Source organism: Aptenodytes forsteri, unplaced genomic scaffold (assembly GCF_000699145.1).
Source record: "Aptenodytes forsteri isolate BGI_AS27 unplaced genomic scaffold, ASM69914v1 Scaffold125, whole genome shotgun sequence".
Taxonomy (NCBI): Eukaryota; Metazoa; Chordata; class Aves; order Sphenisciformes; family Spheniscidae; genus Aptenodytes; species Aptenodytes forsteri.
In genome coordinates this window covers 4,897,387-4,914,703 of record NW_008794447.1, presented here as the reverse complement: position 1 = coordinate 4,914,703, position 17,317 = coordinate 4,897,387, and the positions used below count along the sequence as shown (strand labels likewise).

General features: G+C 38.5%; 1 protein-coding gene across 1 annotated transcript in view; it reads right to left on the bottom strand.

Annotated features, from left to right (window-relative positions):
• Nucleotides 1-5,944: 5,944 nt before the first annotated feature.
• The window catches only part of SMARCA5 (SWI/SNF related, matrix associated, actin dependent regulator of chromatin, subfamily a, member 5), a 28,599-nt gene continuing 17,226 nt past the window's right edge, over nucleotides 5,945-17,317 (bottom strand). Inside the window, exons 14-26 of the mRNA XM_019474873.1 lie at nucleotides 15,772-15,893; nucleotides 15,532-15,684; nucleotides 14,156-14,288; nucleotides 13,329-13,477; nucleotides 12,980-13,099; nucleotides 12,637-12,747; nucleotides 11,926-12,039; nucleotides 11,604-11,726; nucleotides 10,132-10,264; nucleotides 8,993-9,111; nucleotides 7,794-8,006; nucleotides 7,233-7,343; nucleotides 5,945-6,242 (exon numbers count right to left, since the gene is read on the bottom strand). Coding sequence (XP_019330418.1) covers nucleotides 6,177-6,242; nucleotides 7,233-7,343; nucleotides 7,794-8,006; nucleotides 8,993-9,111; nucleotides 10,132-10,264; nucleotides 11,604-11,726; nucleotides 11,926-12,039; nucleotides 12,637-12,747; nucleotides 12,980-13,099; nucleotides 13,329-13,477; nucleotides 14,156-14,288; nucleotides 15,532-15,684; nucleotides 15,772-15,893 — 1,667 coding nt within the window. The 3' untranslated portion in view covers nucleotides 5,945-6,176. The remainder of the gene's footprint in view (nucleotides 6,243-7,232; nucleotides 7,344-7,793; nucleotides 8,007-8,992; nucleotides 9,112-10,131; nucleotides 10,265-11,603; nucleotides 11,727-11,925; nucleotides 12,040-12,636; nucleotides 12,748-12,979; nucleotides 13,100-13,328; nucleotides 13,478-14,155; nucleotides 14,289-15,531; nucleotides 15,685-15,771; nucleotides 15,894-17,317) is intronic.

The window sequence follows — 17,317 nt, the reverse complement described above, 5'->3', positions numbered from 1 at the left end:
CAACTCCCGTGTCGTCTCCAGGCGTGGGCCATCGGCCAGGTTACTTTTCTGGGTAAATTGCCGGCGGCTCCTAGGTCGCAGGTGGAACGTGCGCAGTGCAGCTGGGGGTGAGCAGGGGCAGATGAGGTTTCCCAGCCTATGCTTGTTGGTTTGAATATGCGGATTGTTGTTTAGAGTAGGGGAAATGAGTTGGTGTTGAGCTGGGTTCTGGTCCCGATCTAGTTTTATTGGCCTCTTGCCCACAGCCCTGTTCTCCCAGTAACTTTTGCAAGTGTCACTGAAAAGACACATTGCTGTCCTGTATCTGCGGAAACAGATACCTCTTGCTGTTTTACTTGGCAACGTTGAAATAAAGCACAACAACTGTGTTTTTTAATGGGTTATGATGAGAAGCACAACAGGAGGTTTATGTATGTCTGTATGTATGTAGGAGGGATTCTTACAAATGCTGTGTACTGCTGAAAGGTTTGATCAGCACATCGCTACTATGGCAATGGTGTACAATGATCGTTGTAAAGCTACAACCAAGGCATTTTTTCGATCATTTAATTTCATTTTTCCCCACAGGTCAGTGACCCAGTGGCAGCAGAGTTCAGTCTAAATACTCAAATGTTTCTGCTGTCCAAAAAGGAGCTTTGGATATCTGATGGATCAATGGGATTTGGAGAAGGAGCTGATGTAGCCTTTACCAAAGGTAAAAAGTCAATTGTACATTCAGCATATTATGAAAGCTAAAACAGAACCACTTTTAACAAGAGCTGAATATATATTTTACTAGTTTTATAACCCCTACATGGTCTGTGTATTTCCAGTGCAGAAAAGTAAAATACAGAAGCACTAAAATATGATGTAATTTAGTGTAATTGAAACAGGCTTTGGTTCTATTTATGGGCTCCGAGAGGAAAAGCATTCCAAAGGTAGGTGCAGAATTTAGGTGCACGTATCTGAAACTGGAGTTCTGAAAACTCCTGCTCAGTTACTGCATAATCACGTATTCCCCTCACTCTGGTTGTTTTGCTTTGAAGCTGCCCACACTAGAACTTTTTGCCCCATTTTGTGGGGGCTAAGTAATTTCAGTGCTTAGGTTATTCTAGTCAGAAGTGCGGGAATTGAATACTTGTACACCTGAGACTCCCTGACCTGGTCATGCAGCTGTTCTCAATTGCAGACTGGATGCGCAATAACTGCAGCTGGCTTCAGCCAAGCTGCTCAGACTCATTCTTGATTTTTTTCTTTTCACTTCTAGCCCAGGGCAGGTGCTCTCACACACTGTACTCACTCGCTGACTGGATATCAGGTTCCAGGGAAACTCCTGGTAATGGCAGTATTGGACCAGAAATAATTTTGGGTTTAATTGGTCCCTTATTTGAGTTATCAGTCTGAAACCCAAATGTCCTGTTAAGAACTTTATTTTGCTTGATATAATGCTGACAGGTTGGATAGTTTCTTATACATGAATATGGGTTGCCCTCTAGTGAAGAGAAGGGAAAAGCTTGCTTAAAAAAGAGCTGCACTGTAGGAACTATACGTCAGTACGAATTGTAACAGAAAATAAGACTAAAGCCCATGGTAAATTAGCAGTAACAGCCATAGAACATACTGTCTTCACGTGCAAAACGAAATACACTTAAAGCTAGAGAATTCGTGCCCTGGGAATTTTTAACAGTGGTTTGGTAATAACTTGATTTAATAATTTTAAATTGACTGGTATAATGTAAAATGTATTAATCTGCTTTACTAGGATCTGAAATCTATGGCCGAGTGATGGTGGATCCAGTTCAGAATCTTGGTGACTCCTTCAGCTGCAACATCGAGAAGGTGTTCCTTTGCACTGGTGCCGATGGGTACGTGCCCAAGTACAGCCCAGACAGTCAGGAATACGGATGCCTGGCTGACTCACCCTCCCTCTTGTACAGATTCAAGATCCTGGTACGTAAACAAAGAGTTACGGTAGCATGCATTTTTAGATCCCTGATTTCTATGTGCCTCTGGAAATACTATACTTACTTCCTTTAGGATAAAGCTCAACCTGAGACACAAGCAAGAGCCTTTGGAAACCTGGAGTTTCATGCTACGTTAGCAGCTGATCATGCAGATGCTTTTCCTCTAGTGAAGCAGTCTGGTTCTGATGGTTTCAGCCTGTCATCTGCTCCACTCTTCCAGGTAAGTTGTCTGACAAGTGTATCACAGAAATTCTTTCATGCTAAAGGACGACTGAGGTGGAGACCAGAGCATGCAGGCCATCATGGGCACTATGTTAGTCAGTGGCAGATTTCAGCAACACACTTACTTTGTTCCCTCTCCCTAACAGTGTAGGAACCATGACAGCGTTGCTTTGTAACGCTGAGCTACCCGTCTGCAGCCTTGCTGGTACTGCAGACATGTACACCTGTGACTGGGAGCAGAAGTCGCTGGTTTAGCTTACCATGGGGGCCTTTTTCCATAGGAGAAAACTGAGAAATTAGACTTTATTTTCTTGCAACTGGGAAAAAAAAAAAGGTAATTGGTTTGTATACAATACGAAATAAAAAAAAAGAGAACTATGCATCCTGCTTTAAGTCAAATCAAATTCCTGAAGTCTTTTTGTGGTCTCCTGAAGTGGGGTGGTTCTTGCCTAAATTAAGACTAGTGTTCTGTTAGGTAAATGCAGTAGCCTTTCTGCATTAACACTAGAAAGAAGTAGGCGCGTTCAGAACACAGTTTATCTATCTGACCTACTTCAGCAGTCTGCATTAAGAAAAGATTAATCCTATCTCCAAGTGCCAATTTCTGCCGTTGACTTTTAATTAGACGTATTTGACAGCAAACTTGGGACATCTGTCTGGATGAATCTGATGCTTGGTGTTTTCCAATCTGTAGTAAACGTGCATGTGGGGGGCTTGTTCTGGTTTGTTGGGTTTTTATGTGTTTGGGTTTCTTTTTAAGGTGGCAGCTGGCCGAGAATGGTACATTCACACTATTTACACGGTCCGATCGAAGGAAAATGCACACAGGCACAATGGCAAAAGAAGTCTTGACTACCACCACGTGTTGTCCTCTGCTAAAGGAAGAGTTAGCACCACAGCCTTTAAACGCAGCAGAAGAGCCAACCCAGATGCCCCGGTCTTCATGCAAGACATCGGAGCAGATAAAAACAGGGGCACGAATATTCAGCATATTGCACTTGACCGTTCTGACAAAGGTGTTATCATCCAGAAAGACGTGGTCCCAGCTGGCGCGCCGCATCACAGGCCAGTTCCGGAAATCACAAGCAGGGACTCTGAAAACAGTATTGTACCCGTTACTGGAGGCTTGACAGGACTGCTGTTTCTGATCTGCACTGTGGTCGTAACTCTTTTTTTGCTGAAGCAGAGGAAACAGCCCTCTGCTGGGAAAAGCAAAGCGCCCATCAGCCACTCCAGCAGCAGTGACACTGTGACCACACGACACAGCAGCAGTGACAGCTCAGAAGTCTAGCCAATTTCTTGGGCGCTTGTCTTTTAACATGTCATTTCACCAAAAAAAGCAGACTCTCAAATCCAGCTCTTGGCTGACTCCTTTGCACAGACAAGTGGCTGCTCTGGTTCGAATGCTGGTATGATTATTTGTAATAGGCCACCGTTTCTGACAGGGTTGGTGTACTAGGTTCATGTGTGAGTGACTGACTGACAGAATTCAAACTAGTACTCCATGAATGGGAGTTGATGCTTTTTTTTTTTTTTAAAAAACTAGTTTTCCTTTAATGTTTTGAATATATACAGCTGTAAATGTGCCTTATATCCACCATGAGAGGCTGGTGCTTAGGATGCTGGTTTTGATTACATGTACAGTATCTAGCTTTCATATAACTGTTTTTGGTTTTTGGGTGGTTTTTTTTTTGTTGTGTTTTTTTAAATGATTATTGCTGGGGCAGGAAGAAGGTAGTAGTATTAGAATGGAAGCTAAGTAGTAGATGATAGTGTTCTTTTAAATGAGTGATAGACTGTTTTTGGTTGTTGTGTTTTTTTAAATGATTATTGCTGGGGCAGGAAGAAGGTAGTAGTATTAGAATGGAAGCTAAGTAGTAGATGATAGTGTTCTTTTAAATGAGTGATAGCGACTGTTTTGTCTCAGATTTTAATGAGGAACTCGGACATAGGGACAGCGGTGGGAGACTCACACAGGTAAGGCTGTAATTACCATTATCTGTAAGGAGAGCGTTACATGTCATCAATGAGAATTAGAACTATGTTGTAAAGCCACTCTACAAAAATAGTACGTTAATGCTTATGTGCTGGCATTAAGTGCTTTCAAACATCCTCAAACAGATTCTAGTACTTCACACCACCACTAATGACCGCTTTCCCTTGTTGTACAATAATTGCCTATCTTCCTTTGCTTGATACAGACATTATAGCATCAAAATACAGGTGAATACTTCTAAAAGGTAGCTTATTTTGCCAGCTGGCACTGGGGGAACACACTTGTATCATCTAGAGCAAATACTTTCCGTCATTTTTTTACTTCTACTTGAAAGAAAATGGGTTTTCTAGAACTAATAGGATGCCATTTGGGAGATGAAGGTTTAGTTCCTTTCGCTTTCTGCATACTGGCACTTGAGAATTGTTAGCGCAAATGAAGTGCTGCTCAAATCTTTCCCTTCTTCCTCTGAAGGTTTTTATTTAGGCTAGGTTGTAAACAAGCAGTCTGGCTTGTTGTGTTTTGGGTTTTTGACAGTTTGGGGTTTTTTTTTTGTGAAAAGGGATGCTTTGCAAAGGGATGCTTTTAAAGGAAGGCTTCAGCATCACAGCATTTTTGTTTAGGGTACACTAAGTGGAAGCAGTAAGATTGATGTCTCCTAGGGCTGCCATGACAATTCAACTTGTAAAGAAGTGTTGTAGATTGGCTCTTAACCCTGCTGTATGTACCAAGTTCTTTTGACTTTTTGAAGAGCAAAGTATGTTACTCAGCCTGTTTTCAGCTGGTGTCTGCACATCAGTCACCTGCAAATAGAAACTCATTTAATGTACCAGTAAGAACTGTACTGCTGTCCATGAAATCCACATGTGTGAATTCTCAGCTTTTTCTAAAGTCTCGTTTTGCTTAAGGGCTTAAGCTCCAAAAAGCTGATTTTTCTAGGAATGCATTTCTCCCTGTTAACACAACACTGATGCCTTTTGATATGTGTTCTTAAAAGGGCCAAAACTGAGCAAGGATTACTCAATGCAAACTGAGCATTTGTTCTGTTCTGTTTTTTTTCCCTAGTAAATTCCAAAATTACGCTACATTAGATGATGATGGCATTGGGAAACACACAACTTCATCTATCTCAGTTATTATATGCCAAATACCTAAAAAAGAAAGGACGGCGTAGGATACACTCGTGCATGGTACAGTTTGACCAGCTCAGTGAACAGTGTGGATTGCCAGACAATTACAATCTTGCACACCAGTTCTTTTCACAGTAATCAAGAATGTCTTTGCATTTGCCACAGCTGTTTGTTTGAGAGAAGTGGGTTGGTTTACATATCATTGCATTTTCTGTTCTGACTTGTTGCTGTTTGCCAATAAAAACTATTCTGCCATTCTTAGGCCATTCTAATTAAGTACAAACCTCAGCATGACTGACTGACTTGCCTTTCTCTTCTGGCACAGATTTTAAGCAGAAAAATGTTATCCTTTTGTCTGTATGATGTTGATCGTTAGTTCTCGAGGTAAATACCTAGCCCTTCCATTAATGTTAAAGAACAGAGTATATTTGTGCAGTAAAACTACGTTCAATAAAGGTAAGGTCAGAGGTACAGAAATTTCCAGAAATGGGGTTTGACTGGTGGCGGCTTGTAACAAGAAAACACAACTAAATAGTTCTATTGATCATAATGGAAAAAGTGTTCACAACACCCCAAGAGAAAAAAAGATTGGGGGATGACTAAATAAATAGGTATTCAAGTGGAAACATTAATGAAAAAAGTCACATGAAGCCTTATTAATAAATGAAGCCTATTTATTACTTCAAGTGTTAATGGTAAAAAAAATTCAGCACAGCTGTTGTATTTAAAAAAGTGAAACTACATTAAGTACTATGTTTCTAGTTCAGTAAACAGATGAACCCGATGTCCTTTAATGACATAATAGTTGAGCATTATACAGTACATCTTATGAAGACCCGTAAATTAAAGAACTACTTTTTAAATTTAGTGATTACAAAAATTCTGCATTCACAGCTTTAGCTTCTTTTTTCTTCCACGACCATCAGGAGTACCATCCATTTTGCGCTTCTGTGCCTGTAAGGTAAGTTTTTTAATAAGTTATCGTGATACAAAAAGATTGTAAGCAAGCAATGCGTTTCAAGTCAAAGCAGATGGAGATGATTTACACCCTGGCAGCCAGGATAGCCGTTGTTTTGTATTCTTCCTATTCTGGGAGAGTATGATTTCATAGAGGTAAAGTGTACAGAAGCAAATAAGGATGTTATGAAGCCTCCTATTTATGAAATGGTATTCCTAAATACTTGTTTAAATAGTCTGTGGACAGTTCTAAGAAACTTACTAATCCACCACTTTTAACTTTACCCATTTCTGCACATCTACAAAGTAAGTTGCACTTCTAAGTTTTCGATACAACAGCTCTAGGCAACAACTTGAACAACAAATCTAGGCAAGAAAATGGGTAAAGTTGGCATTTCCTTTACAAAACAGGCCTGCGTATTTAGCAATACTTTGAATTTAGTCAGCAGAGTGGTCAAGCATATGTGCTGCTTTCTCAAATCCAGCTCTAGAAGCCTGTTTCATGACCAACCCCCCATACAAGGAAAGCGATGGCAGACAGCAGGGTCTACATGGCAACACTTGTACACAAACAGATGTGTAGCATTCTCAAAGCGGAATGAATGGTCTGCATCGCCTATGTATCCCTCAGTAGTAAACATAAAATTTCTTTAGGGATAGAAATTAATCTAAAGGCCAAAGAAGTCTCTGGTTTATTTTACCAGGGTAAACCTATACAGCGTACCAACTCAGTGATCCAAAACATAACAAGCGTATCTGTTCCAAAGCATGTGAGCTACAATTTAGAACCTAAACTTATGTTCCTTTACTTGACATCCACAACTATACTAGCTGACTGACAGCGTGAACTTTAAGCAGCTCTTAACATTGCCCTATAAGGTTTTTTGTTGTTTTTAAATAACTTTAGATATCACTTCTCCTAGACAATTAGAAAAGCACCCTGCCTTCGAATGAGCTTCTCCACAGAAAGGCCTTTTTAAATCTTACCGAAGATGGTTTTGGTCCACGTTTCTTCTTTTCTGCCTTTTCCTTTTCTTCCAGTTCCATGTTTTCTCTTTCAATCAGGGTGATTAAAGTATTGCATCTCCTTTGCAGCTCCTAAATTGCACAACATATTCACTCACTACATTAGGCAGCCACTTAATGTAAAAATCATATTAGAATATTAGAAATGCCTGTAAGTAGGCAAGTTTTTTGCTGTATCTTGGCAGAGCAAAAAAGGAATGAAATATTTTTTGATAGTTACTGGCTGGCTTCACAGGAATGGATTTGATCACAGATGTTTGCTTTTTAAAACATGCTTGTATTTAACTCAAATTCATGTTGATTTTGAAAAATGGTACCTTAGAATTTTGAAAAGTCCCTTAAGACTTTTTAATTTACTGCATTTGCCATCCACTACAGTTGTTGGAAAGTCTACAGAAATTTAATGTATTGTGCACATGCACATACCTCAGTATTTCAGAAGCTATTTTATTAGCCTGGTGTATAGCTGTGTTGTCACAGGCATTCATGAACAAAAAGCAAAAGAAAGAAATTAATACATACCATTGCAGTTCTGGACTTGAGAAACCAGTCAAATCTGAATTGCGGGGAGTTTCGGATACACTGTCTTAATTCATCATAGACATTTTCTTTATCAAATCCCAGCTTGTGAAGCATACAGATTAGAAAGCGATCCTCCTCTTCAGTGTAATTCTTCCCTTTATTAGTACCATATGATATTCTTAGCTGGTGGAAAGGGGCTTTATATCTGCCAATCTAAACAAAACAAATAAGATCATATAAAACTAAGAAATAGTTCAGAATTCGCATGGAACTGTTTTATATGAAAGCAATACATCACACGAAGACAGGCAGATGGACAATACCAAGTTAGAAAACTAAATCTTTTATCATCTCCGGTGCTAAGTCACCACATGTAAGGAACTGTGGGTTCTAGATAGTACATTTACCGACACCATCTAAACTGGTACATTCTGGCTTAGACAACAGACAGCTTTGTCAGTGGTCTTTTGATTAACGGCAGACTTCAGACCTGTCACTACATTTGAAAATAGTCAAGATCTGCCAGGCTTCAAATGGCAATGATCCTTTTTAACGTACAAATCCTCAGGAATGGTCAAAATCGGGAGTAAGAGTAGAAAGGTACATAAGGCTGTAGCACGCGGTTCAGCTGCACTCTGGTTAATTGAGTCAGACACCGTTCTTCCCCTGACTTCCCTAGAAGAGAGAACTAACTAGTCAAACCTGAAGTGGGTGGCAAATTCTGATACACTGTCTTAATTTACTACAAATCTGTTTATTACCAAACCCTGGTTGGTGAAACATAGATCAGAATGAGAGCCTCCTCTGCTTCGTAAGTCTTCCCTTTTTAAGTGTGTGCTCTAAACGTATATACAGCATTTTCAGTTAAACGGGTCCAAAAGAAAATTCCGCTTCTTCAAAAAGCATGTAGTAATTGGGAGTTTGTTATATGGCGCTATGAACTGTTTGTCCTATCATAAAGGCAACTTAAAAACAACAGGTTAGGCCATACTTAAAGTTATCATAGCCATCAGCCAGGACAGCACTTCCATAGAATGGAAAAGCTATAGGAAGCAACTGTTGAGGAATACGCAAAAGAGGCAAATAGGATGCCCAACATGTTGTCTTCATACATTAGTGACACTGGCTAGACATAGAGTCCTGCATCCCACCTCACTGGCACAGGGAAATAAAGGAAGCAAGAAACACGGCAAAGATACCTTTGTATCAAGTGCTTTTTTTATGCTGATTCGTCTCTGAATTCTGGCTTCTCCTCTTTCTATCTGAGCCATGATCTTCTCTATGTCTTGGAGTTCATTGCATCTTTCCCAGAACACAGCTAAGAAAAGAACAATTAGTTAGTTTCTTATCAGGCATCTTGAAAGTTAGGGGGTTTTACCTTAAAAAAAAATGTTAGATGTTACTTCCTTTTACCAGAACTTACTGCTGTATAAAAATAGGCACGCCTTTGCCCGATAAGGAACCTTCACTTCCTGATATCATGTGTTGCAGTATTACGAATGCCATTTTTGAAGGGGGTAGATATAGGAGCCCTCAGTTTAAATGAGGTGCAATACAGGCCAGAAGGGTTTTTGTTAAGCCAATCTCCTTCTCAAAGAAAAAAATTCTTACAATGGAAACTGATACAATAACAGCAATACATTTTTATAGAGGGAAGCGGGAGAGCAACTGAATGGCCAGAGACAAGAGCAAGTGTCTAAAAGACAATTAGGTGTTTAAATAAAAGGTTTTGTGAAAGAATTTTTCACATCTGTAAGCTGCTATATACCTTTAGAAATTTAGCCCCAGGACCTTACAGCTGCACTACAGTAGAAAACACTTCTGAGACATCAGAGGTAAGTAGCCAAGTGGACTTACATTACAAAAACCAATGGCTGTTATATATATTCAGTCACAAAATGTTTACTGTATCCCACTCTTGATGAGGATGAGGTAATAAAGGTGTAAAGAGTCAAGAAAACTACCTGTTAGTGAATACAAGGAAAAGTGAAATCTCTCCAGCTAAGCATTGTTTCTCAGCATTTCGTTTTGCAAAAATTAACAAGAATTGAAGACAGCACTATGCAGTTAGAGTAGATTTAGGATTTATTAAAGTGGGTCAGTAACAGTTTATATGCACATTTTAGTACAGCTTTAATTATGCAGGGACTAAACAGGGTAAAAATCTAGATCAGTAGATCCCAAATCCACCAGTACAATTCTACCCTGAAAGTCTTCAAGAGCCATGTAAGAAATTCTGAGAAGTAAGATGTTACCACATTCGTAGGCAGTTCAATCTAGGAAAGCAGCATTAGATACGGACTCACAGAGTTGACTACTTACTTAAAAAGTAAGTTACCTGAATACTCAATGACTTCCTCTGGGGTTTTTCCCTCTACTTCTCGTGCTATATTTTCAATGTCATCACGGCCCCACTTCTCATTAGCTTTGATGAACTGGTTAAAATCTCTCTTGTTCCAGTTAGTGAATCCCTTTATAGCAATCAAAAGGAAAGATTGCACAGAAGTTCAGTATTTGTCTCTCTCCAAATCTGTTTCAATAAATTTCTTTAAACAGCCTGTAACACTTCCATCATTCCAACAGTATTAAACCTCTGCTTTCTCCACAGTTTAATGTTAGTAGAAAAACTGTTTTTATAGTGCAGTCACTGTAGTCTCTCCATCTAAATACTGCGTAATGATTAGCACCGGTTCTCTACCTACCTGCTAGTTTCGGATAAAAGAGTCTTCAGCTCATAAATTAATCCCTCCTACCACTATTCTCTGAAAGAGAACCTGGGATCACTTTTTAAGAAGAAAAATCCCTCAAGTGAAGCAATAGTCTCTATAAGGGTTTTGTTTTGTCCAGAAGGCCCACCAAGTGCCTCACAGATGCCATCAGCCATTTTCCCTGGTCGCTCTCCCTCAGAAGGTCTAAAGCTATCCTGTGATATTTAGTAGGGACAGAAATAGTAATGCTGAAATTATCAGCTGCCAAAATAGGCTAATTTCATATTAGCAATAACTTCTACAAACAGTAAAACATTCTGCCAGCCACGTTACGATTTAGCCACAGCTTACTCGATTGTACTGTTGTATTGTTTTTAATAGTGAACTGTTCCAGTGCATTACTACTCAAACAAGAGATCTCGTCCTATAATTCCCCCCGCCCCTGCAAAATACAATGTGAAAATATAATACCCAAATAAGGCACAACAGGCATTAACCTGTTTTAAATTATTTAAAAGCACATGCTACCTAATTATATACCTATTCAGCTTATATCCTCTTAAAGAGAGGGACACTATCCACTACCAGTCATAGTTTAGGAAAACTGACCATTCATCCTGCAGGATTCACTTCCACATGGGAGTGATACTTCGGCAGAAGATATGCTTTAAATAATGTGGAAAGTAGGACATTCAGCTCTGCACCTAGTCTGCAAGGTCCCACAGCTGAGAAAAGATGTCACAGTCTACAGTCAATGCAAACTTGGGAAGCCAGACCCCAACACTGGGCTAGTTCTTACTCTTCAGGCTTAAAATACACAGAATGTAGATCAGATTCATTAGAATCTGAATACGCTGATTTGGTGCATGTCCTTCAAAGGTATCCAGGCCCACGACAAACCTAATGCTAAACCTCTTTTCAGTATGAACCAAAATTTGCAGCTGTTAATTATGGCATGAATCAATGTCAGTATGAACCAAAATTTGCAGCTGTTAACTATGGCATGTGTGAATCAATAACCAAGAAATGTTCCTATAACACTGTAAGACAAACACAATGCAAGCTTCAGCTGATTTCAGTCTCGCTGAAGACCCAACTATACCTGGGTTAGAAGCTTCTCTTTTTCTTCTAGTTCTTCATCGTTAAGAGGTTCAGCCTCATCAATCTTAAGCTGCTCTTCCTTTTGTGCTTGGGCTGCATTTGGCAGATCAGGATTACGAGGTACCTGAAAGGTTTTGCATTTTGTAAAATTTGATTAATTTTTCACAGATAATTGCTAATTGTCACTTTTCTGTTAATATAACCTAATCATTTGTTCAGCTCAACATGATTTTCTTTCATTTAAATTAGTGTGAAAGGCAGCACAAGTACATATTCTCCTAATGTTGCAGTATACTGTTGCAATGTGTGAATTCTTCAATTACCTTGTACCCAATTGTTTTCCTGTAGTAGAGAATCTCTTTTTCCAATAGTTCAAACAGGCGTGGAGGAAAGAACTGAAAGTCCTGTACATTTGGCTGTTTTGGAGGCCAAGGTGCCTAAAATACATACAAAGTTTGTATTTGACTCCCTTTCACATCCAGAATCTGTTTGCTTGTTATAACTGATTTCAGTTTATGACGAAAAAAAAAAAGTTATTTTTACAAAATTCACTGTCTTTACTTTAAAAAAAAAAAAAAAAAGGCAGCACACTACCCCATGCAAGAGACAACTACAACCATGAAGAATTCTAAAAGTAAAAGACCCCTGAGAAAAGGGGAGAGGGTCTTTTGGGAGAAGCAGGAGGCTGGGGAAAGAGTCACACATGCATCCCCTTGATCAAAGTTCAGGTGTTCTGAGCAGCAATAAGGGAATCTTCCACAGGTAAGGAAAATACACAGCTGCTTAAATAAAAATAAAGTAAGAAACCCCTTGGTCTTACCCTCCTAACATCTTACAAGTTTCACCCTGCTCTTACTTTTTTCTCACAGAAGTTTGTCTCAAGTCCTTTGGATTTTTCTGAATTTAAATTGCCTCCCCAATTTATAGGAGTGGATAGAGCAGTTTTCATGAATAAAGACCAATTTCTCGCTTTCAGCTTTAACCATTTATCATGCATATTTGAACAATTTATTTTTTTAAATTAGTCAACTCACCTTGGGTGCTTTTGGCTCACTGACTCGAAGAGCCTCCCTGAAGTAAGCATCCACAGCATAATTGGCTTTTCTTTCTCGTTTAGGTGGTTCAATCCACTCTGTAAATGCCATCTATAAAAACAAATCCCACCACCCCAAAAAATATTAAGATTAAGCCTTGCAAAATATTCAGACCACCTACAAGTTTTATATAAAACTAGGTCTACATCTACTTCATTAAATAAGTAATAAAGCTTATAAACTATTTGCATAGATTATATTGTATTTTAACAAACACTTCTTAAATAAATATGGTTCAATCATATAACTGAGTGCTTTCCTCCAAAAGAAATCTAAATGTCACCTTCTGTTTTTCTCTGTAGTCTTCCCCTTCAAAATTATACACGCTGGACTCCGTATCCATTGTGAAATTCCTGAGTGAGCTTTCACCCATCTTTGAAAGTTTTTCATTCATTTCCGCAGTCTTGGCGGAGAGAGAAAAGAACAGTAGCAATTTTGAAAGGTAATTCATTATAAAACATCTCATTTACAACAGCAGAAAACACAAACACGTTTGACCAATATAAAAACCCTCAGTAGCAAAAACCAATTCTCTCCAGCTTACAATCAAGTTATCAATCTAGGGATATACTATCTTGCCATCAAATTTAAGTCTACAGGTGGGCTTCCGTTTTTTTTAAACTTTATCTCACCTTCTTTGCACCTCTTTCCAAAATGTGATCAATATCTTCATCTGTAATCTCACTCTCCTTTGAGGCAAACACATGTGTCGCTCCATGTCTAATCATTTGCAGCATTTCATCCTTCCCAAGTTTATTCAGGTTTTGATCCACCAGTCTTCCTGAAGATAAAAGCATTGGAGGATAGCAACTAACTAAAGAGTTTACATTACGGAAGGAGCAATACATGATTTTTCTCCCCCTTATATTTCCAAGTTAAAGCTATACCCTTTTCCCTCAGTAAAGGAAATTCCAAATGAAGGGGGGGGGGAGGGAAGGGAAAAACCCAAAAGCCAGCAAAATCCAGCCAGGGACCACATACATTTGCTTTATTATACATTAATTGTGTTCAATGTGGTACATGTTTTCACAATTTCCAGACTAAACCTTACTGAATCCTTTTTTGAGAAATAAAGTTACTGATTCAAATCAAGTCAACCAAGAAGGTTGACATCATCGTCATCACTTCTCCCCACCTATTAAAAAAAAGGCAAGGCATTAATTTCTCCAGTTCAAAGAGGAAGTTGAGTGCTTTTAAAAAAAAAAAAATCTGACTATGTCCACTTGTATGCATGTATCACTAGGAAGGTAATCAAAAAGTTAGTGAGGAAAAGCCTACCCCTACAGTAAAATAAATGTTCAAGCGGATCAGGTCTTTGCACTCTATCTTCAGAGTTCAGCTGAGGCAAAAGCAACATTCCCATTAATTCTTACTAGCTGATTTCGCCATAGTTTACAAGTTGTGAAAAAAAGAAGAGAATCGCATCACATATACAAGCAAATTGCCTTCATATACTTGCCTTGCTGAATGACTATGGAATCTAGCCGGAGTTTCATTTCTGCACGTTCCACTATTCTTTCTTCCACTGTATTGTCTGTGATAAACCTGAACACTCGAACAGTCTTTGTTTGGCCAATTCTGTGTGCTCGATCCTAGGGGAAAAAAAAAAAAAAAAAAAGTAAAAAAAAATTCAGTACTTGGTTTCCAGCATGACTATATATTTAGTCTTCAATTTGCATTAGTTTCAACATACTAATTTACAAAACGGAATAGTGCAGGTTAGTTAAATCTTTATAGACATGCAGTTAACACGACTACCCAAGATAGCACATTCTTATCTGCATTGCAAGTTTTGGGGTGTTTTTTTAAATAACATCAACGAGTATGTCTCCAAATGTCATACCTAAATATAGTATGTGTTAGGGGTTTTTTTGTTAAATCACACAGGAGAAAGACTGGATGCTTCTGACCTTATGTCACCTTCTGTAAAATCAAAGTATTTAAGAAGTTATCTCTGTACTGACCAAAAGCTACCTTTCTCAAAATTGTTCAGTTGCGCCACAAATATTTCAAGAAAAATACAATGCACCACCTCACCTGACTGGCAAATCATCAGCCCCTGTGAGAGTTATTATTCTGAACATACACCTTTAGTGGTAGCTGGAACTATCTTGCCTTAGCTTCCAGACACTGGTTCCATCATTCTCTTGAACTAATTTTTGCTAGACTACTTGAGAACTTACAGCTTAACTGAAATAATTAAAAATAAATTTCCAAGATTCATTGCTGAAAGGCCTCATTTGTCGAAAAACACCGGTAATTTTTAAATAGCTTTACTTTCTTATGTGGTCAGCAGCATTCTTGACACTACTCCTGAGGTTGCAGATGCATGCAAATATACTTAAAAAAAAAATTAAAGATGGTTGCTAAAAGGAGCTTGCTCACTTATCACCACCATAAAAGCAGGTTTTGAAAAGTTTAATTCAGCTTTTCTTTGTCTCATTTCCAAGGTATCAGAGAACACAGTGTAAACATATTCATCTCCACTCCCCACAGAAGTAAAGCTTTATAGTTTTGGGATTAACACATACCATGCTAGTATCTTTTTTTTAAACAAAATAGGCTATTCTCATTAAGTACTACTAAGAGTACTGTAGCATATACTTAGCATTTCCCACTGCATAAATCATTGTATAACCCAAATGTGATTAACGGTTCCACACAGTGGAAGCTGCACTGGAACTGAAAATCAGTCTTAGAAGTACTACTCCTGTCCTAGAACAAGAAAAATACCCATTTATTTTGGAAATACTATATCACGCCAGACATACATTTCAAGGAAAGTTCTGTGAGAAAGAGAAGAAAAAAGAACATAATTTCCATCTGGATTCTTACCATAGCTTGAAGATCTACTTGTGGATTCCAGTCTGAATCATACAGAATTACAACATCAGCAGTAGCCAAATTGATTCCAAGACCTCCTGCCCGCGTACTCAACATGAACACAAATTTTGAGCTACCAGGTTCATTATATGCATTAATAGATGCCTAAATAAATAAAAGGAACATATCAGTTTAACCAAATGTTTTACGAGTACCATTTTTACTTAAGTGAAATACTTAAAATTTAAATACCTGTCTCTCGTCATGTGGTGTTTGTCCATCCAGCCTACAATATTCATAATTTCGCCACATACAGTAATCTTCCAAGATATCTAGGACTCTGGTCATCTGACTGAAGATTAAGACTCTTGAACCTGTTTGGGTAAAAAGCCTCCTTATGTTTTCACCAAAACTTAAGATTTATCGAACTCTGCAAGTTTGCATTACCAGAAAGGGAAGGAAGGCAGTTCCACGTGCTAAGAAGAAATGTAGTTAAAATTTCAGAACCCAGTACATAATGCAGGGCTGCAGCCGCTGCCATCATAGCAGCTGTGTGGGGCTTAGCTGCCTACTGGGGTTAAACCACGCAACAGTTCTTTTTGGTGCCCAACATGAGACTCGAAGGGTTCCAGATAACGACAGATGTGACCGGAGTGTGCTAGACTGAATTCATAGCTGTTACAACTGTTTAGCTACTAATTGTCAGGCTCCTGTGCTTGCCATGCAGCTTGCTTGCCTCACTGTATATTAGTCTAGTACTCATTAGTGGCTGCCTTTTTGCTTTTGTTTTCTGTTGTACTCCTTATCAAAATGTTCCCAGACACAGCAGAGTAAGATGGTAACACAAATATAAAAACATCAAGGAGTAAAAAGAATGGTATTTTGAAGTATTTGCTTTGGATTTAAGATACCTAAATATAATAAAGACTTGTCAGTTTACTTACCTGCCAAGAACAACCTCCAAAAAATGCAAATGTACAGTAATTTATGCATATACACACAACCATTTCCAACCTACTTGAGAGATTTAAGTAAAACACAGAATATTACAAAGCTTCCACTTTCCCCTATATTCTCCTAGTATGACTTTTTTGTCCTTTGGACTCAAGGTCTAATAATAAACTCTCTTTTGTTTAAGGTGATCATTTGATTTAAGACCAGGCCAATTTTAATTGTCACGTCTCAACAAGAAGCCTCATAGCAGAAAGAAACCAAGGTCAAAAAAAGCACAGTAACCACTGAATTCCTCTTTTTTAGTCTTACAATGACACATATTGCCACAGCTGCTTGAATGATACCTGGATACGAAGTACAGGTTACTTTTATATTACCAAAGGCTGAGGTTTGGATTTGTTTTATTTTTCTGCAATGGCTCCCCAGTCACAAACTTTCCTCCACTCCTTTAGCCAAAATTTATTCCAGAGTCAAAAATTCTGTGGTGACTGAGTTTTACAGTAATGTATTCCAGAGTTTGTCCCTACTATCAAGTAACTTTAAAATAAACTGCGTGTTCCCCCATATTTGCATGCCTTAAAGAATGCTGCTCAAAATGATATCCCATCAAGAAAGACCAACACTTCACAAAGGATTTGACCTTAACCCTATGTGAAGACTTTGAATCTTAAATGGTACTTCATGGCAAATCAAAGGAGTGGCTAAAATATCACGATTACGTTTCAAACAGCTAATCATGCTAAGAAAGTAAACCTAAAGCCCAGACCAACTGATGTTTCTGTGGTCTCAATTAAGCTGGCACAAAAAAAAAAAAAAAAGAAAAGAAAAAAAAATAAAAACACTT